This window comes from Solanum stenotomum, chromosome 8 (assembly GCF_019186545.1).
Source record: "Solanum stenotomum isolate F172 chromosome 8, ASM1918654v1, whole genome shotgun sequence".
In the NCBI taxonomy this organism is placed as follows: Eukaryota; Viridiplantae; Streptophyta; class Magnoliopsida; order Solanales; family Solanaceae; genus Solanum; species Solanum stenotomum.
In genome coordinates this window covers 4914372-4934891 of record NC_064289.1, presented here as the reverse complement: position 1 = coordinate 4934891, position 20520 = coordinate 4914372, and the positions used below count along the sequence as shown (strand labels likewise).

General features: G+C 33.8%; 4 protein-coding genes across 6 annotated transcripts in view; all 4 read right to left on the bottom strand.

Moving 5' to 3' along the window:
• Positions 1-20520, bottom strand: part of LOC125872947 (structural maintenance of chromosomes protein 3) — a 138320-nt gene that overhangs the window by 39588 nt on the left and 78212 nt on the right. The gene's annotated exons all lie outside the window — the stretch shown is intronic.
• LOC125872957 (40S ribosomal protein S11) lies at positions 791-3355 on the bottom strand. 2 transcript variants are annotated; one of them, XM_049553777.1, is made up of 6 exons: positions 3231-3355; positions 3105-3145; positions 2907-3007; positions 1361-1496; positions 1188-1286; positions 791-1101 (listed from the first exon to the last, which is right to left on the bottom strand). In XM_049553777.1, the coding sequence occupies exons 1-6, from the start codon at positions 3240-3242 to the stop codon at positions 1011-1013; spliced, it is 480 nt and encodes a 159-aa protein (XP_049409734.1). In that variant the 5' UTR covers positions 3243-3355; the 3' UTR covers positions 791-1010. The 2 variants fall into 2 exon arrangements, with proteins under 2 accessions (XP_049409734.1, XP_049409733.1); XM_049553776.1 differs by having other exon boundaries at positions 1188-1277; positions 1352-1496; positions 3231-3349.
• On the bottom strand, positions 5508-7823 carry LOC125872958 (40S ribosomal protein S11-like). The gene is made up of 6 exons (XM_049553778.1): positions 7711-7823; positions 7587-7627; positions 7402-7502; positions 6003-6138; positions 5831-5929; positions 5508-5744 (listed from the first exon to the last, which is right to left on the bottom strand). Exons 1-6 carry the CDS (start codon positions 7720-7722, stop codon positions 5654-5656), a joined length of 480 nt encoding a protein of 159 aa, XP_049409735.1. The 5' UTR covers positions 7723-7823; the 3' UTR covers positions 5508-5653.
• LOC125872950 (protein AIR1-like) lies at positions 8601-17040 on the bottom strand. 2 transcript variants are annotated; one of them, XM_049553769.1, is made up of 8 exons: positions 16740-17040; positions 16453-16506; positions 14675-14794; positions 14418-14576; positions 9883-10047; positions 9677-9793; positions 9470-9577; positions 8601-9323 (listed from the first exon to the last, which is right to left on the bottom strand). In XM_049553769.1, exons 1-8 carry the CDS (start codon positions 16929-16931, stop codon positions 8823-8825), a joined length of 1416 nt encoding a protein of 471 aa, XP_049409726.1. In that variant the 5' UTR covers positions 16932-17040; the 3' UTR covers positions 8601-8822. The 2 variants fall into 2 exon arrangements, with proteins under 2 accessions (XP_049409726.1, XP_049409727.1); XM_049553770.1 differs by having other exon boundaries at positions 9883-10044; positions 16740-17038.

Sequence of the window (20520 nt, the reverse complement as noted above, 5' to 3'; positions counted from 1 at the left end):
TCATATTTTTTGGCTATATAAATGTTGGTGCCATCTTGCCAATTGCCTCGGCAACTATTTTAACATGCCGGTTAATTGTTTCAAGTGAATGTCGAAAAGTTTCACAATCGTGAGGTGTGAGTTAAAGTGACTATATGTTGGTGAGAATAATAAATTTTATGTTGGTGAGAATAATAAATTTTATGTTGGTGAGAATAATAAATTTTATGTCGGTGAGAATAATAAATTTTAAAATGTAATGATGAGATTATAAATTTTATTTACATATGAAACAAATGGTTAGTAGATATAAATGTGGGATTGTTTTAACAAAATATAAACTCATGGATCAATTATTGTATTTAAATATCTCAAATCATGATATGGAATCACCATATAATTCCATATCATAATTTTTGGAGAATATGGTATCACCTCTCATGCTATGGAAACATGAGATGGAATCAACATAGATCGCATGTCCAAACGCCGATTCAATCTCACGATACCATAACACATGGCCAAACACCTACTTAATGTATACTTGGAAAAAAGGTGAAAACTCTTTTGTTCTCTATATACTGTCTACAATACGATTGATTTATATTGCTCTATTTTATTTTATTTTATTACATAAAATCTTGTGATTTATTTAAATGGAAAACATTGTCAGTCATATAATTGACCAACTATTTAATGCATAGTTACACAACGAAAAATATACACAAAACACTCGAGCAAACGCAAACCATCATTAGTGGAGAAATACGATTAACTACTTCGACCGACCTTCAAACAAGTATCACAAGCATAGTAAATTTTGCACTCATTTATAGAACATTGAGAATGGTATTGAAGTTTTTGATTGTGGCAAAGAACCAACAGATCCATAGGGAAAAAAAACTTGCTGCTAGCATTTAAGTTTCAAAACTTGAGGCTCAAAGGAAAATCAACGAAGACAACATTCCCGTAAAGGGATAGAAGTATGGACATCATTCCTAGAAGTAACAATTAAAATGGAAGCATCAAGCTCACATTCCGGTAAAAGCTTTTTTCCCTCCACCACCAGAACCAGCTGGAATCACCTTTAAGACATTGAACCTCACGGTTTTGGATAAAGGCCTGTAAAGCAGAAAATGTTATCACCTACAATAACAACCAATAATGAAAAATATACTACAGGAAAATCAAAATAAGATAGTCCTAACCTGCACTGTCCAATAGTAACATGATCTCCCTCTTTCACACGGAAGCATGGTGATATGTGAGCTGGGATATTTGAGTGCCTCTTCTCGTATCTGAAATAACTTGTGTTAAAACTAAAAAAAGAAGAAGTGAAGCAGCCAAAAATAGTATAAGTGACAAGCCTTGCCTCTGATACTTCTTGACATAATGTAGGTAATTGCGACGAACGATGATGGTTCTATTCATCTTAGCACTGTGGCATGTACCAGCAAGGATACGACCTCGGATAGAAACATTGCCAGTGAATGGACATTTCTTGTCAATGTATGTACCTAAATTTAAATAGGCCAAACACCAGGTTAGACTACAGAACACAGTGAAATCAAGGAAATTCATGAAATAATCAAATGATGTCTGGCGCAGGAGATATAAAAGATGACTTGAAATCTTGTTCTTAAAGTCAGTCTTAACTATCTAACGTCTAGAAAACATCATTGCTAACAAGCAACATGTTCCACATAAAGGTCACACAAATAACAATTTAAGAAGTATCTTTTATTTACTATTACTTAAATGTAAGTAAATGCAGTCACTTGGAATGCCCACACAAGAAATTTACCGCGTGCTATTGAAGTAGGAAACTAAAAGGAATAAACAAGCTCAAATCCAATCCACTGCTGTTTTCCTCCGAAATTATACCATTTTGATTCAGTACTTTTTCGATATATTAAGGTCATCCACTTCACAACCATATAATATTGAGACCCAGCTTCACCAAATGACAGTAATTGAAGGGTTTTATCCACAGTATCATATCCTATGTAAGCTCTACAAATGTAAACAAATGCTAGTGACGTGAAGCTTTTATTTCTGTTTGACAAATTGGGACGGCTAAAGTTCTTCAAGTAAAAAAGTTTACTTGGCTCATAATCACAGAAGCCTAGTTCTGTCAAAGGTTTAATATTTGGAGAACTAGTATCTGGTTTATGTGGAACAAAGCCAGAACAAAGTGCTTCAAGAGAAGAAGCTATGGAGAAGAACAGAAGTACTTCAATCATAAATGCTTTGGCTTAATAAAAAATTCTGTAGAAGATTTAAAAGAAAATCAAGAGAAAGCCACATAACTGGTCAAAGCAAGACAGTACCTTAACACAGATGGATAACTTTCACCCCACGCCATCTTAATAACCCGAGTCCCCAGCTAATAAGAAGTTCTACAACAAGTATATCGTGTTTCCCCTTATGTACTCAAATTGCATTAAACCATATTTCATGCAATTCAGACGCATAGCAAATAACTTCATTATAGAAAGAAACATCTACCAAATTGAAACTACAAATAGAAAGATTTACCTAGTGTCAACCACATTGAAAAAAACTTTAACTTCTTACTATGAAGATTTACCAAATGCCAACTAAGTTGCAGAAATGTAATCCAAGTAAGTTTTTGGCCATTTACAGCAAGGAGGCCCACTGCTTAAGGCGTGAACGACATGTACATTGGCCTTAATCCTAAACTAGTTGGCACTCAATACACAATATAGAAAGAAAAGAAGCTACTTTGCATAGATCAAAAGTGGAAATTGAAAACTAGTCTTATAAACTTTATGTTCGGCTTCACTCAGATCATAATAACATATACAACAAAACTATATCACTATGCTAATATCTAAAATATAAATCAACAATGCAGAAAGAAATGAAATACAGTAATTGTTTAATTAGAGGAAATGAATACGAACCTTCAGTAGCCTCACGAGGAGTCTTGAATCCTAAACCAATACTTTTAAAGTATCGATTACCTCCCTTTCCTGGCCTCTTTCCCTTCCCCGTCTTCTTAGAGCTGCCGAGATCAAATAAAAAAAAAACAAAACGCAAATCTTAGGCTCAAATTCCTTCAACTTAACAGTAAATGCATATAGCATTTGCCAGATGCTCACCTTAGAAAGACACCTGGCTGCTTCAAAAACGCCTTCTCTGTCTGCAGCACAAGGTAAATTCATTAGATTTTCTCTATAATAGATAATAATGTACAGGGAAGATGAGATAGAGATAGATAGACGGACCTGCTCCGCCATGACTGAGGATTACCAAGACGCAGAACTCAACGAGGATAGCTTATCGGTAACAAAAACCCTAGTTTACAGGCTGCAGCAGAGAATGAAGACTTAGAGAAGCTTATGTCTTCTAATTGGGTTAGATACTGCGCATTGGACTTGCAAATTGGGCCAACTTACGAATGGGCTTAAAATCCAACCAAATATATCTAAAGTTAAACATGACTCAAGTTCAGATAAAAATGTCCAAAGTTTAAATAAAATTAATTTAACTTTAGTCATATGTATTTGAACTTCACTAGTATTAAACTTTAAACATAGATGTTCCAAAACTCAATGACATAGCTTAAATAGTGGTTCAAAAAATAGCTATGTGTGCATTCAAGACACTAAAATTGAGAGGTGATTATGTTCACACTTTGGTATGACATGGCTAGTTCTATAGTATAATTATTATGGTCGAACCTTTCTATTTTAGCCATTTAATCATGTTTTGATTTTATCACAAATAATAGATCAAATCTATCGAGATGGATGCTGGAAATAGGAGAGTTACAGAGTGACAATTCAAAATAAGCATCGAATTATGCTTCTGACTGACCATTTCTTGATGCTGGTTATTTAAAAAATTGTTGTTAGTTGTATTCAAAATGTACTGCTTATACAACTCTTCATGCCATTTGCAAAATTCACACAATGATGTAGTAAGTTGTAAATTGTTAGCATCCTGCCTTTTGCAGACAGAATTACCTCAAAAATAAATTAGAAATTACATTTCAGTTTGCATTATATAAAGAGCAGTTTTCACATATATCAAACACAAAAATCATATTTATATGTTATAACTATAGTTTGCATAATTGCGCTCCATAGCAAACATAAATATGTATATTTCGCTATACAAATACAAAAGAAAGCAGTTGTATAATTTTGTTATACATATACAAAAGAAAGTAGTTTGTATAATCTGTTTTGGTATACATATACAAAAGATCAATTGTATAATTTGTGTTTGTATAAAGCAAGAAAGAGAGAAAGACAAAAGAAAACTGGCAGAGGAAGATCGTATTTGTATAATCATAAGTGTATAGGACGAAAATATATGCATTTGTATTTATATATACAATTTTCTCTCGCTTTATACAAACACAATGTATACATTTGTGTTTGTATAAAGTGAGAGAGGCAAGTGAGTGAGCGAGATTTGGGAGAGGGGAACGAAAATATATGTATATATACAATTTTCTCTCGCTTTATACAAACACAAATGCATTTTATACATTTGCGTTTTTGTATAAAGTGAGAGAGACGAGTGAGCGAGCGAGATTTGGGAGAGTGGCGAGTGAGATCTGGGTGAGGGGAACGAAAATATATGTATATATACAATTTTTTCTCGCTTTATACAAACACAAACACATTTTATACATTTGCGTTTGTATAAAAAGCGAGAGAGGCGAGGGAGAGAAAGAGAGTGGTGAGATAACAACAATTTGTTATGTGGTACAATTAAATCAAACTATATTTATAGCATTTAATTTGAATTAATAGTTTGCTATTATATACAATTTTCCCTTGTATAAATAATGTCAAGTTGGTTTAGTCTTAAATTGTCTTTTTTTAGTTAAAATCAAATCAAACTTAAGCATAGTTGTTTTTTTTTCCCAATACCAAAGCAAGTCAAACCAAATCACTAGTCGGATTATTTTTTTTCAATTTGTGATTTGGTTTGACTTTGTACCCCCTAATCAAAAGTTTATAGATCTTTTTTTTTATGCACGACATAATTGTAGTCACACATCTCTATAACAGTCTCTCAATATAGGCTCGCTGAATTTGCTTCAATTTGTAGATTAATTAGTTAGCATGATTTGTTATTTGCATACAAAAAAACAAACAGAATTATAGCTTCTATATGTTTTCTTACTGAAAGAATAGAGATGAATCATTGTGGTGTTGATACACAATGTAATATTTGATTCCATAAATTAACTATGTGAACGAAGAAATGTCTCTTCTGATTGCAGCCTTGGCTAAGCCTCGTCTCTCTCTTGCTTTGGCAATTACCATCCATAAAAATAACGTCCCAAATGTAATTCCATAAGCTACAAAGAATGGAGTGTCCACAAATACTTAACCCTACCATTAGAGGTAGAGATATCATTTCCAAAAACGATACATCGCATTCCTCGACATGGTATGTCGTGTTCGTATTCAAATGCTTGATAGCTTCTTGTTTCAGTGGTACTCAGGATAACCGAAGTTAAAATCTTGATTTTATCCAGTTAGTAAGACTAGAATACCGCTGCTATTTTAAGAAAACAAACTTGCTGGCATATTAAGTTTCAAAATTTGAAGATAACTCAGTAGAAGCAGAAAAGTTTTGACATCATATTCCTACAAAAAAAACAAATTTTGAAATGGAGGAATGAAGATTACATCCCGGTAAAGGCTTTTTTCCCTCCACCACCAGAACCAGCTGGAATCACCTTTAAAACATTGAACCTCACGGTTTTGGATAAAGGCCTGTAAAGCAGAAAATGTTATCACCTACAATAACAACCAATAATGAAAAAAATACTACAGAAAAATCAAAATAAGATAGTCCTAACCTGCACTGTCCAATAGTAACATGATCTCCCTCTTTCACACGGAAGCATGGTGATATGTGAGCTGGGATATTTGAGTGCCTCTTCTCGTATCTGAAATAACTTGCGTGTTAAAACTAACAAAAGAAGTGAAGCAGCCAAAAATAGTACAAGTGACAAGTCTTGCCTCTGATACTTCTTGACATAATGTAGGTAATTGCGTCGAACAATGATGGTTCTATTCATCTTAGCACTGTGGCATGTACCAGCAAGGATACGACCTCGGATAGAAACATTGCCAGTGAATGGACATTTCTTGTCAATGTATGTACCTAAATTTAAATAGGCCAAATACCAGGTTAGACTACAGAACACGGTGAAATCAAGGAAATTCATGAAATAATCAAATATTATAGCTAAGGAAATCTTTGTTCTTAAAGTCAGTCTTCACTATCCAACACCTAGAAAATATTATAGCTAGCAAGCAACATGTCCACATAAAGGTCACACAAATAGCTATTTGTGAAGTATCTTTTATTTACTATTACTTAAATGTAAGTAAATGCAGTTTCTTGGAATGCCCACGTAAGAAATTTACTGTGTGCTATTGATCTTAGTCTAGTCAGGTTGAAATAGGAAACAAAAAGGAATAAATAAGCTCAAATCCAATCCACTGCTGTTTTCATCCGAAAATACACTGTTTTGATTCAGTACTTTTAAATATACTAAGGTCATATACTATTGCGATCTATACCTATCACCAAAGGACAGTAATGTGAAGGTTTAATTCACAGTATCATATCCTATGTAAGCTCCATAACTGTAAACAAATGCTAGGGGCGTGAAGGTTTTTATTCTATTTGACAATTGGGACAGCTAAAGTCCTCTTAGTAGAAAAGTTTCAACTTGGCCCGTAATCCCAGAAACATAGTTCTGTCAAGCATTTAATATTTGGAGAACCAGTATCCTGTTTATGTTGAAACAAACGCAGAATTAAGAGCTTCAAGAGAAGCAGCTAAGGAGAAGAACAGGAGTGCATCAATCCTAAAAGTTTTGGTCTTGTCAGAAATTCTGTAGAAGATTTAAAAGAAAAGCAAGACAGCACCTTAACACAGATGGATAACTTGCCCCCATGTCATCTTAATAACCCAACAAGAATATCGTGTTTCCCCATATGTACTCAAATTGCATTAAACCATATTTCATGCAATTCAAACGCATGTCAAATAACTTCATAATAGAAAGAAAGATTAACCAAATTGAAACTACAATGGAAAAACTGCAACTTAATAAAAAGATTTACCAAGTGCCAAACACATTGCGAAAAACTTTTAACTTATTACTATGAAGATTTACCAAATGCCAACTAAGTTGCAGTAACGTAATAGTTTTTGGCAATTTGCAGCAAGGAGGCCCATTGCTTAAGGCGTGAACGTACATCGACCTTAATCCTAAACTAGTTGGCACTCAATACATCAAGACAGCATGGAAAGAAAAGAAGCTAATTTGCATAGATCAAAGGTGGAAATCGAAAACTAGTCTTATATAATTTTACGAGAACAAATGAAATAGAATTAAACGAAATGAATACGTACCTTCAGTAGCCTCACGAGGAGTCTTGAATCCTAAACCGATACTCTTGAAATATCGATTTCCTCCCTTTCCTGGCCTCTTTCCCTTCCCGGTCTTCTTAGAGCTGCCGAGATCAGATAAAAAAAAAAACGCAAATTTAAGGCTCAAATTCCTTCAACTTAGTGACTAGAACAGTCATGATACTCACCTTAGAAAAACACCAGGCTGCTTCAAAAACGCCTTCTCTGTCTGCAGCACAAAGTAAATCCATTAGAATTTCTCTATAATAGATAATAATGTATAGGTAGGATGAGGTAGAGAGATAGACGGACCTGCTCCGCCATGACTGAGGATTACCAAGGACGCAGAACTCAACGAGAGTAGCTTATCGAGTGCAAAAACCCTAGCAAAAACCAGAGTGAAGGCTTTAGAGAAGCTTATGTATACTAGGCAGGTTGGACTTACAAAATGGGCCAACTTACAGGATGGGCTTATAATCAAACCAACCAACATAGCTTATTCTATTTTGACACTGCTATTTAGTTTACAAATATGATTTTAATGTTTGTTATATGTGAAAGTTGCTTTTTTTTAAATTACTTATTATTTTTACATGTCTACTTTGAGACTAACAACATCCAAAGTTTAGATGAAAATGTTCAAAGTTCGACCAAAATAATCTAACTTTAGTCATGTGTTTGAACTTCACTCATATAAAACTTTGAACATTGCATTTCTAAAGATGTTTCAAAACTCAATTTGTTTTTTGGACATAGCTTAAGTAGTGGTTCAAAAAATAAGTATGTATGCATTTCAAGACACCAAAAATGAGAGGTAACTATGTTCACACTTTGATATGACATGGCTAGTTCTATAGTATAATTATTGTCGAACCTTTCTATCTTAGCCATCTGATCATGTTCTGATTTTTTATCACAAATATAATAGAGCAAATCTATCGACATGAAAGGTGGAAATAGTAGGGTTACAAAGTGACGAATCAAAATAAACATCGAATTATGCTTCTGACTGACCATCTCTTGATACTAATTATTTAAAAAAGTGTTAGTTGTATTCAAAATGTACTGTTCATACAACTCTTTATGCCATTTGCAAAATTCACACAATGATATAGTAAATTAGAAATTGCATTTCAGTTGGCAGTTCAACTTGTACTTTTTAAACTTACATGCCCCTCAGACAAAAAGAAGAGTAACAAGACGCATCAGGGAACAAAAGACATATAACAAGTTACAAACAGAAATGACAGGGAACTACATCTGATATGATCGACCTCAGTTCCATACTCACTTGAACAAACAACCCAAAAAGTCCCTGATGAACTAATGAGCTCGTGCAACCAGTCTCCGTGAATTATGACGAGTTCTCAGACCTTTCCAAGAAGCTTTCAACCAAATATACTACACATGAGTAACAGTTTCTACTACCAATCATTATTTCTCCTCCACCTGTCGTGGCTACTGTTGCCAAATTGCGATGCTGATGACCTATGGTAATGCTGATATCTGCCTGACCCATAAGAAGTTGAATGATCAAAATCACCAGATGTTGAAAACCTATGGTGGTGATAATTGCCTGACCCATAAGAAGCGGAATTATCAAAATCAAGCCTGTTGGACTTTCTGGATGAACGGGAAACAGAAGCATGACCACCAGAACTGGAGTTCGAAATCTTAGCTCTCTTATTTCTAGGAGTCGAAGGAGATCTCCAATTATTAGATTGGGGATAGTCTTCAGGATCATCAGGGACCCAACCTCCCCTTCGTTTCACCTTATAGCCTGACGTATATCCGCCTTCAATTTTTCCTTTCTTCTTCCATGCCCTACCAAAATCACGAGGTACAGACCTGAACTCTTTTTGCTCGTTTCTTTTCTTGGGGACTTTCTTCTTGGGGGTTGATAATTCATGTTTCCGCTTATTGACCTATAGACACAAAACAGAAAAACAATAAGGTTTCATTATGAAGATGAGATATTATGTAGTAAAAGCACAACTAACTTAAATGAAAGACGACACAGGAATCAAAATGAAAAGAGAAGCATATGTCATACAAGAATAAAACAACTTACTCTGCTGGGATTAGTACATTCGCGTGCAAAATGACCTTCTTCGCCACATCTATAGCAGGGATTAAGTGACCCAGTACCGCTAGTCTCCCCACGAGATGCTGTGCATGCCTGTATGGGAAAACATGTCAGAAAAATGCAAGCACAAAATTTAGTTCCTAAATAACATAAGCAACATACACAAGTTCGACTACAAGGGCATTCACTTACCAAACCAGTATGGCCTAGTAGACCGCATCTGTAACAGGAAAATTCTCTCGGACCACTATCAGGGTATTTTGCACAGCAAAGATGGCCAAAACTCTTACAGATGTAACACAGTATTTCCTATCAAAGGCAACAGGAGAAATGGAACACAGATAAGTTCGGACAACACAACATATAACTCTAGGTTGAAAATTTCCTCAGCAACACACCTTTAAATCATCATCAGAATAGTTGTTCCTGCATGAAAACATTTCATGGCCAGAATCCCCACACTTTAGACATATTTTAGAACTCTGGGATCCTCCATGGCTTCTTTCAGGGCAATCATTTGCACGATGACCTCCTTTTTTGCAGATGAAACAAGCTTTTCCCTGCTCAAAGAAAGAAGAGTGCATAACATACTCTATCAGTCTATCGCCAAATTATGGAAAAAATATAGTATGTGTTTTAAGGTCCAAAAGAAAGATCACAATTTCACTTTGCTCCCCCATGGGTATTACCTTGTTAGCCTGTGTAACCTACATTGTTGAAGAACTTACAGATGAAGCCTGACATCACTAGCTACAGAAGACTCTGAACCATGCTACAATGGCAATTAATAATTTTACCCTATCCAAATTCCTATCAAACTAAAAACAAGCACAATTTGCTTCCTGATTGAAGTGAAGATGATACAGTGGCATATGCATGATTATACTGTCAGTCAATCAGCTTGTACACAATCTCATACTACTTGGGGTCAGCTATACAGTATTATCAACTACTCAAAATTATGTCGACCAAAAAATGCACCATATGCTTGAGCACGGGTGAACTAGGCAAGCTCATATAAATAATATGCATCACACAAGGGCCTATGGAATTGCTGAGGAAAAATTAACAAAGGCATTGCAGAAAAGCTAAAAGATAATTAAATGTTATTTTAAGTAAATTGACACGCATAGCACAATAGGTCAGCATAGAAGACCTGACCATTTGGTGAACATTTAAAGGAGAGGCATTCTTCACTGGTCAAGGAGTCCGACAGTTAAATTGCTTAGTTGATATTCATACATATCATGCAATTTTTTTTTTGTGACAGAGAAACCCGTATGGTGTCAACCTTTAGGACCAACCGCAGCCTTCAGAAACAGGCGTAGTTCACATTGCACAGGGCTCAGATCTATGACGCAAGTCCCTCAACCTTTTCCACTTGAACTAAGCCCCAGGGGTCATATCATGTGTCTTTTATACTAGGACTAAATTCTTACCAAAGCATCACATTTTGAAGATGAGAAGCATGTACAGACCTCTAACATCAATTAATTGCCCCAATAATTTACTCTTTTTAAGAAAACCATACATTGCTACTGAAGTAGTCAAAAATGGTTGGGCTCCTCTTATTATGTTTCTCTGCATGGCCAACTTAAGACACACAAGTGAAGACATTTTAACAGTAGAACAGGAAAACTTGCTAGCTAACACCCTCTCTTTTCCAAAAAGAAAGGACATTTCTTTTTATTTTACTTTATTTATTGGGGAGGGGGTCAGAGTATAAAAATCAACCCATCTCAACTTTGAATATTTAGAAACTACATAAAAATCACCATGGTATAAAAAAATTTACTTATATTGAAAGATGTGCGACTCCCCAAAAGTTTAGTGTTGGATAAATTGGAACAGAGGGAGTAATAGTAGTTCAAGGTGACAAAGGAGCAGAAGGGGTTCCTCTTTTCGTTCACTCAGTGCCCAGCGAATGACCCCTTTCAGCAAAGTTACTTCATCTTAGAATAAAAGAAAATGCAGGTTAACTTCATAACGCTTTTCCCCAATGTGCTTTATTTTGCAAGCATAACCAATCTTCAATACGACTCTTCCATCTAACTTAAAATTTATGTGGCTTCTTGAGATTAATGATCTAGATTTAATGGGATTTGAGGCTCATACATAGATCTACCATCAAAACAAAAACTATCCCAACACACTAGGAGACAGAAGGGCAACAGGGAAGAGATATAAGAGTTTAAACTCAATTGTGATACTGCTTAAATAAGTTGAATTGACAAGACAAAGTCGTCTGTATATGTAAATAACATTTTATGCACCATATACACACTTTTCCCAATGTGCTTTATTTTGCAAGCATAACCAATCTTCAATATGACTCTTCCATCTAACTTAAAATTTATGTGGTTTCTTGAGATTAATGATCTAGATTTAATGGGATTTGAGGCTCATACATAGATCTACCATCAAAACAAAAACTATCCCAACACACTAGGAGACAGAAGGGCAACAGGGAAGAGATATAAGAGTTTAAACTCAATTGTGATACTGCTTAAATAAGTTGAATTGACAAGACAAAGTCGTCTGTATATGTAAATAACATTTTATGCACCATATACACAACGGAAAAGGGCCTAAAATACCCTCAAAGTATTGGAAATGGTACAAAACTACCCCTCATCCACCTATTGGCTCCAAAATACCCTTGTCATCCACCTATTGGCTCCAAAATACCCTTGTCATCCACCTTTGGGTCCAAATTTGACCACTTTTTTAACGAATATTCATTTAAATTTTTTTAAAAAAAAAAATTATGTAGCGCTCAACCATTGATTATTTTAATTAATTAATAAGTATAATTTATAAACCCCCTCATTACTAATTAAACTCGTCTCAATTAATACACTCACCCCAAATTATAATTACCCACCAATTAAACATAACCCTTTCACCTTTCGTTCCCAACACCTGTATAGAATCATTGCTTAATTACTCAATTATGTGTCTCTTCTCTGTATATTTTTAGCTATATTAGATTTGACTTATATTTCTGTACATTTCCCTCATCAAAGTAAGGCTGATTAGGTTGTTAGAACAAAAATTAAGTCAAATCTCTTGTCTTGTATTTCAAACTCTTAATCGATCATTTGTCACAAAACTGCAGAATCCATCAACATGTAATGTTGTAAAACAAGAAAAATTGTTGATTGTCATTTCCTACTTCCATTCAGCACTAATTCAAAGTGCTACATTTTCGAAATTTGCACACATGGAAACATTACTATAACTCAAATGTTACAATGTGATATAAGAAGGCAATTTCTTTATGCAACATTGACCTCAATCAGTCCACAACAAGGAAAATCAATAATTAACAGGTGTTGGGAACGAAGGGCGAAGAGTTTTGTTTAATAGGTGGGCAATTATGATTTGGGGAGAGTGTATTAATTGGGACGAGTTTAATTAGTAATGAGGGGGTTTATAAATTATACTTATTAATTAATTAAAATATCAAAATGGTTGAGCGCTACGTATTTTAAAAAATAATTAAATAATTTAAATGAATATTCGTTAAAAAAGTGGTCAANTGTCATCCACCTTTGGGTCCAAATTTGACCACTTTTTTAACGAATATTCATTTAATTTTTAAAAAAAAAAAAACGTAGCGCTCAACCATTGATTATTTTAATTAATTAATAAGTATAATTTGCAAACCCCCTCATTACTAATTAAACTCGTCCCAATTAATACACTCACCCCAAATTATAATTACCCACCAATTAAACATAACCCTCTCACCTTTCGTTCCCAACACCTGCATAGAATCATTGCTTAATTACTCAATTATGTGTCTCTTCTCGGTATATTTTTAGCTATATTAGATTTGACTTATATTTCTGTTCATTTCCCTCATGAAAGTAAGGCTGATAAGGTTGTTAGAACAAAAATTAAGTCAAATCTCTTGTCTTGTATTTCAAACTCTTAATCGATCATTTGTCACAAAACTACAGAATCCATCAACATGTAATGTTGTAAAACAAGAAAAATTGTTGATTGCCATTTCCTACCTCCATTCAGTACTAATTCAAAGTGCTACATTTTCGAAATTTGTACACATGGAAACATTACTATAACTCAAATGTTACAATGCGATATAAGAAGGCAATTTCTTTATGCACCATTGACCTCAATCAGTCCACAACAAGGAAAATCAATAATTAACAGGTGTTGGGAACGAAGGGCGAAGAGTTTTGTTTAATAGGTGGGCAATTATGATTTGGGGAGAGTGTATTAATTGGGACGAGTTTAATTAGTAATGAGGGGGTTTATAAATTATACTTATTAATTAATTAAAATACCAAAATGGTTGAGCACTACGTATTTTAAAAAATAATTAAATAATTTAAATGAATATTAGTTAAAAAATGGTCAAATTTGGACCCAAAGGTGGATGACAAGGGTATTTTGGAGCCAATAGGCGGATGAGGGGTAGTTTTGTACCATTTCCAATACTTCGAGGGTATTTTAGGCCCTTTTCCGTATACCCAAACAACAAGCTCCTCAACCTACAAGAGGTTTTCTCATAAGGTCCAGCAATGCAGCCTTCTCCCAATGAAAATTCTAAAGGACACTAACATTACTCCAATAGCAATTCTAAGAAATTACCAAGTCCCAGCCTAGCACTGGAAGCAGGAATACAACAGGATGACATGAAAGTTGCACCAAGACACAATGCTAAAAGAATTTTAGTAACTTACCAGTCCGTTTAAGTCTCTTCAACATATTTGTGGTTTATATGTGCAGAATGAAACTTTCTAAATGCTCATTCACCTCGATGCATTAATATAAAAGAATATGCCAAGTATGATAAATTCTCCTTGACCAATTTAAGGAAAGTTGAGAAGATTAATAACCAAGATAGCACAAGCAGTATGAGGTCACATATTCCAATTGAGAGTAAGCAATTTTCTTCACTAACCTTTGCGCAATGTTTAGCATTATGTTCGAAACTCCCACAAACAAAGCATGGCTTCTTACGTCTAGCTGAAGTACAGTTAACTGCAGCGTGACCCTCTTCACCACAATTATAGCATGTTCCCCAACTCTTATCTGGAGTATCAAAGTACCTGGGGCCCCGCTGAGATCATATAGTGAATAATAAAGATGTAGGACCAAGCCAATCCATTTTTTGGATTATGGAAAAACATCACTGCAAATCATATTACTTCAACTCACAAGAAGCCTTCGTAGAACAGCATTATCAGAGACCTCAACAGGATTCTTTTCAGCTGCACAATCACCAATATCCATAGCTTTAGTATTATCCACATTTTCCTTTTCCTTCGCTTTGTCCTCCTAATGCATTAAAGAAGAAGAAAACATCAATGTTAGAGATCACAAGCTCAACATTTAATACGGATTATGGTTTCTAAGACACATGAAATATTTTCAATAACTTTCAAATTAATATAAAACAGAGTACAGCTTAACCTTGCAACTCATAACAGAAAGGGGCAAAAATATACAACAATAAACTACTTAAATCATAAATAGATGGTGATGAATAAATGCAGCTTGCAAGGGTCCACAGCACCCAAGAGAATCAGAGAAAAAAGAACTCTCACATACAGATCCAAAGACAACCATATAACAGTAACATATCCCCAGAAAACAGCAGGAAGGAAATCAACTCAACTGTAAAATCTGCAAAGTAGTTTATTTATTTATTTTAGAGGAAAGATTATACTCTTACAGGGATCGGACAACAAAATTTTTATATACTAGATTCACCACAAGAAAGACATTAGCAACTGCACTTTTGCCAAAATTAGGTCATGAAAGAATATAATGAGATGCCCTTGTGAAAAGGAGCTTGTGCAAGTATACGTCATCATGTGGTACAGGCCTCAGTGTGCATTCAAAAGTCCCCTTCATGAAAACAACTTAAGTAATGGTACCAAACTGCTGAGCTATCAAGGACCACAGGTGACCGATGAAATGAAAACAGAAAGGAGAGATGAGTGAATACTTGGGGATGGAGGAGGGAGGAAGTCTAGTAAGGTACTTGAGAATGTTGACAAAGACAGTGGGCTGTAGCAAAGCTGAAGACATTTTTATCAGCTGGATATTATTAAAATACACCTATTCAAGGTCAATCTTGTGTTTCTTCTTATAGTTATCTCGACCAGGATATCTGGTTTGCTAGTTAGTTCCCTGGATTTTCATGGTCAGCCAATTGGCAAGTATTGCTTCAACAAAAAATGCAGAAAAGACCATCTAGAGTGACTTTGTAATACTTTAACTGGTAGGTCAAGTATTACAAAGTGACTCTAGCTAGTCTTTTCTCCATTTTCCTTTCTTAAAAAAGAAAAGCTTATTTGCAGATAGACCCACAAGTGTAGTCCAGGGAGTGTAGTGTGTCTGTTTCCGATAAAGCCTCGGCTAAAGGGGCCAAAATATAAAGCAGAAATTAGTTTGGCAGTAATAGGTATTTATTCCATGAAGAGTAGGGCTGTCAAATTTAGACCATAAAATGTAAAACCAAACTCGGCAGCTAAGGTTGGGAATATATTCATCAGCACATCAATTTGGGCACAACCCAATTCAACCAATCTAAAAGTTGGTATCAATTTGAGTCCTATTAACAAAAGGAGAACTTGTCATAAGGCGAAGGAATTTTTTTGAGGTTTTTCAAGTTAGATATAAGATCATGATGGAAAAAAAAAACTTTTGAAGTTTGGTTTTAGTGATTAAACAAATTATAATAAACAAACAAACAAATGTGGTGTTTTTCCTTAAACTAACTTTTCAACTGTTAGTTTTATATTTCCTGCATTACCACCGAGATAACACAAAAAATAAAGAAGCCTCTTAAACCTATATGTCAAGACAAACATCAAAGAGGATGATAGTTTTCTGAAGAAAGCTGGCAATGCAACAAGCAAAAGAATAAGCAGTAATATGCAAGTTGCAAAAATCTACTCGACAATTTACAGCAGGCAATTTCAGACTACCGGAAACATGTCCCTGCAGAAGCTTTTGAAACCCTTGTCAATTCCACCTGACACCTGCACAACGAAATCAAGAAGGAGTCCGATTAGTCAACCACACGTTAGTACAATTATCTCAACTTCTAAATGCTACATAAACATGCTTCCTCTAGTGACTCTCAATCCAAATAACAACTAACAGCAATACAAATGAGTAATCAATTTTTAAAAATTCAACCACTGCCGGGATCCTCTTCGGTCACAATAATTTGGTCATTTTTTCCGCCACTTTACTTGCAATATCCACTTACCATTTCGATATTCGTCAAAATCTCAGCTTCTTCCTCTTCAATGACATTGGAACATGATGCCGGTATCATAGCCTTCTCTGCGATTTTCAAGCTGCGATCCTCGTTAGCCTCCGCCTCTTCGTTCTCACTGCGCATCAAACTGGATTCGGAATTCAATCCTTCTGATTTCTCCTTCTTTTCCTGCTTACCCATCAGACAGATTTCTCGTTTCTTACTGCTAATCGAGCAATTCCCAAAATCCCCAATTGTTGTAGTTCGAAGAAATGAAGCCGGGTCGATAGGGCTTCGATTTTATGATGGACCTTTGGAACTCGGACTGGACTGGACTTGTATCTACACTTAGCCCGTTTCAACAACACTCTCTCTATTATCAATTTTCCCATTTTTAATTTAATAGTAAATCATTTTCTTAATAATTTAAGGGTTGTTTGGTTGAAATTAGTTATGATAGGATTAATTATAATGAGATAAGTTATGATGGAATTAGCTATAATGAGATAAGTTATGATGGAATTAGTTAAAATGAGATAAATTATGCATTGAGTATTTGGTTTGTTATATACAAAATAATATGTATTGCATAAAATTTAGAGAAAGTGGTCTAAAAACCCTCCAACCTATACTTGAAATCTCAATTACACACTCCAACTTCACGGGTATCCTATTACCCCCTGAACTTCATATTTTCCTATTTTCTACACACTTAAACGCTGACCTGTCATAGGAGGTGTTCTCACCTCCTCTAGACACGTTAAAAGTAAATTTTGACGAAAATTTCCTCTTTCTCCAACACTCATCTTCCCCACCCTTCAATAAATCATTGTTTCTTCTTCCCCACCATTAACCCTTTGTCCCTTTTAGAAAAAATTCACGATTTTCTCTCAAAAATAAGTAGGGTTTAGTTGTTTATGTTCATTTCTACGTCAAATCTTGAATTTAGAGTTTGTAATCTGCTCTAATTTCTTATTTAGGTCTCTAATTTGAATTTTAATTTTTTTCGAAATTCTTCAAAAATGACAAATGAAAACTTGAATAAGCTTTGTATGGATGAATCAAACCCAAAATTAGTTGATAACTACGAAATCAAGTTCAAAATACACAGCAAAATCCTTTGATCATCAACAGAAATGGGGACCCGGCGCGTGCAATCACGTGGACTATCTGTTTGGTTTATGTGTTGAGGTCAGCGTTTAAGTGTGTAGAAAATAAAGAAATATGAAGTTCAGGGGGGTAATAGGACATCCGTGAAGTTGGAGTGTGTAGTTGGGATTTCGGGTATAGGTTGAGGGGTTTTCGACCAACAAGTTGTTTGCTTACAAAATTGTCCTTCACTTTATTTAGATTTTTATATTTTCTTTGTGAGTTTTAGATTTTTATTCTTAAAAGAAAAATTTCATCTTATTTAGCTTAAATATTTCTGTGTGTGCATTTCCATGATGGTCCCGTATGTATCCTAAAACAAAACTTTATTTTTATTTAGCTTAAAAATTGAATTTTCATCTTAAGTTTGTTAAATTAAAAGGGACTTATGAAAAAATAAAATATAAATAACGTAAAATTACTCAAATAAATTCATAAATAAAAATCATATTTATATAGTATAATTTTTTAATAGAAAAATATGAAGAATTGTCATGAAAATAAAGAACAGTGAATGTTGTGAATGTTATTATACATGGTATTAAAAAATGTAAATATACATGAATGTGAAAAGTGAGGTATAAAAAAGATTTAAAGGGACATGTTTGTCATTTACCTATTTTATCCGNCCTCTTTCTCCAACACTCATCTTCCCCACCCTTCAATGAACCATTGTTTCTTCTTCTCCACCATTAACCCTTGTCCCTTTTAGAAAAAAATCACGATTTTCTCTCAAAAATAAGTAGAGTTTAGTTGTTTATGTTCATTTCTACTTCAAATCTTGAATTTAGGATTTGTAATCTGCTCTAATTTCTTATTTAGGTCTCTAATTTGAATTTTGAATTTTCTCAAAATTCATCAAAAATGGCAAATGAAAACTTGAATAAGCTTTGTATGGGTGAATCAAACCCAAAATTAGTTGATAACTACAAAATCAAGTTCAAAATACATAGCAAAATCCTTCGATCATCAATAGAAATGGGGACCCAGCGCGTGCAATCACGTGGACTATCTGTTTGGTTTATGTGTTGAGGTCAGCGTTTAAGTGTGTAGAAAATAGAGAAATATGAAGTTCAGGGAGGTAATAGGACATCCGTGAAATTGGAGTGTGTAGTTGGGATTTCGGGTATAAGTTGGGGGGTTTTAGACCAACAAGTTGTTTGCTTACAAAATTGTCCTTCACTTTATTTAGATTTTTATATTTTCTTTGTGAGTTTTAGATTTTTATTCTTAAAAGAAAAATTTCATCTTATTTAGCTTAAATATTTCTGTGTGTGCATTTCCATGATGGTCCCGTATGTATCCTAAAACAAAACTTTATTTTTATTTAGCTTAAAATAGAATTTTCATCTTAAGTTTGTTAATTTAAAAGGGACTTATGAAAAAATAAAATATAAATAGACATAAAATTACTCAAATAAATTCATAAATAAAAATCATATTTATATAGTATAATTTTTTAATAGAAAAATATGAAGAATTGTCATGAAAATAAAGAACAATGAATGTTGTGAATGTTATTATACATGGTATTAAAAATTGTAAATATACATGAATGTGAAAAGTGAGGTATAAAAAAGATTTAAAGGGACATGTTTGTCATTTACCTATTTTATCCGAGATACGTTATCACAAAATTACTATACCACCCAAGGGGAGGGATAACGTATCCTGTACTAATTATTAATCCGAAATAAGTTATTCCGGACTTGCCAATCAAACAACAAATTAAGTGACACTGTAATTTAACCTTGAAACTATTTGATGTTATCTTTCACACAAAACAACCCTTAGAGAACTATTTCACAAGCTTCTGTGTAAATTTATCCTCGTAGCTTTCACTTTCTCTCGTGATTTTTGATATTATAATCACGGTCTATATTATGTAATTTGTTCAGCTTATAGTGAACAAGTGGAGATGTATAAAATACCATTATTGAATGAGATTATAAGACATAATTATTGAATGAGATTTGTAAAGCAAAATTATCAAACTCAATTAATGAAACACAAAATTTACTTATTGAATAAGATCGGTATAATTAAACCTCTTTATAACAACATCCTTATAAGTTTCATAACAATACTTCATCATAATAATTAAGTTTTTCTCTAATTTTTTTTTATGTTATACATTATATTTTACCTCTTTTAAAATGAATTTTACCTATAACAATAACAATCATCTTTATTTATAGTACATTTTTTATAATATTACCCTTTTACAACAATTGTTTTCCTTCTTAGTAATACAATACAATAGTTCACCATCTTTTTGTAGAAATAAAATCTCTAAAATTATCATTAACAAGTCTATAAATATATATTTCATCATTAAAATAGTTCTCTTCTTTTAAGTTCCTATCTCCATAAAATTAAAAGATGAAAAGTGAGATAATATTATTTAAATGTCAAGTATATGTCAATTTAATAATCATATGTAGCTCAATTAAATATTATTACAATTAATAAAATTGTCAATCACTATAATAATCAAAATATCTTAAAACTAACCATAGGTCATGGAGGGGTGTTTTGGACTCTATAACTAATACATTTATAAAGTGAAGTTTTTCAATAGGATTTATATAACACTGAAACCGAATACAGTTTAGGCAGTTATAATCACGTGAAAAATCTT

Excerpts from the sequence above, each read along its gene's own strand:
- LOC125872950 (XM_049553769.1), bottom strand. The coding sequence starts at position 16,931 with ATGGGTAAGCAGGAAAAGAAGGAGAAATCAGAAGGATTGAATTCCGAA. Across the intron at positions 10,048-14,417 it reads ATGCTAAACATTGCGCAAAG|CAGGGAAAAGCTTGTTTCAT; the intron begins GTTAGTGAAGAA and ends TCTTTCTTTGAG. Across the intron at positions 9,324-9,469 it reads AATGTACTAATCCCAGCAGA|GTCAATAAGCGGAAACATGA; the intron begins GTAAGTTGTTTT and ends TTGTGTCTATAG.
- LOC125872957 (XM_049553777.1), bottom strand. Across the intron at positions 1,497-2,906 it reads TCCTCGTGAGGCTACTGAAG|GTACATACATTGACAAGAAA; the intron begins GTTCGTATTCAT and ends ATTTAAATTTAG. Across the intron at positions 1,287-1,360 it reads TACCTACATTATGTCAAGAA|TTATTTCAGATACGAGAAGA; the intron begins GTATCAGAGGCA and ends TTTTAACACAAG.
- LOC125872958 (XM_049553778.1), bottom strand. Across the intron at positions 6,139-7,401 it reads TCCTCGTGAGGCTACTGAAG|GTACATACATTGACAAGAAA; the intron begins GTACGTATTCAT and ends ATTTAAATTTAG. Across the intron at positions 5,930-6,002 it reads TACCTACATTATGTCAAGAA|TTATTTCAGATACGAGAAGA; the intron begins GTATCAGAGGCA and ends TTAACACGCAAG.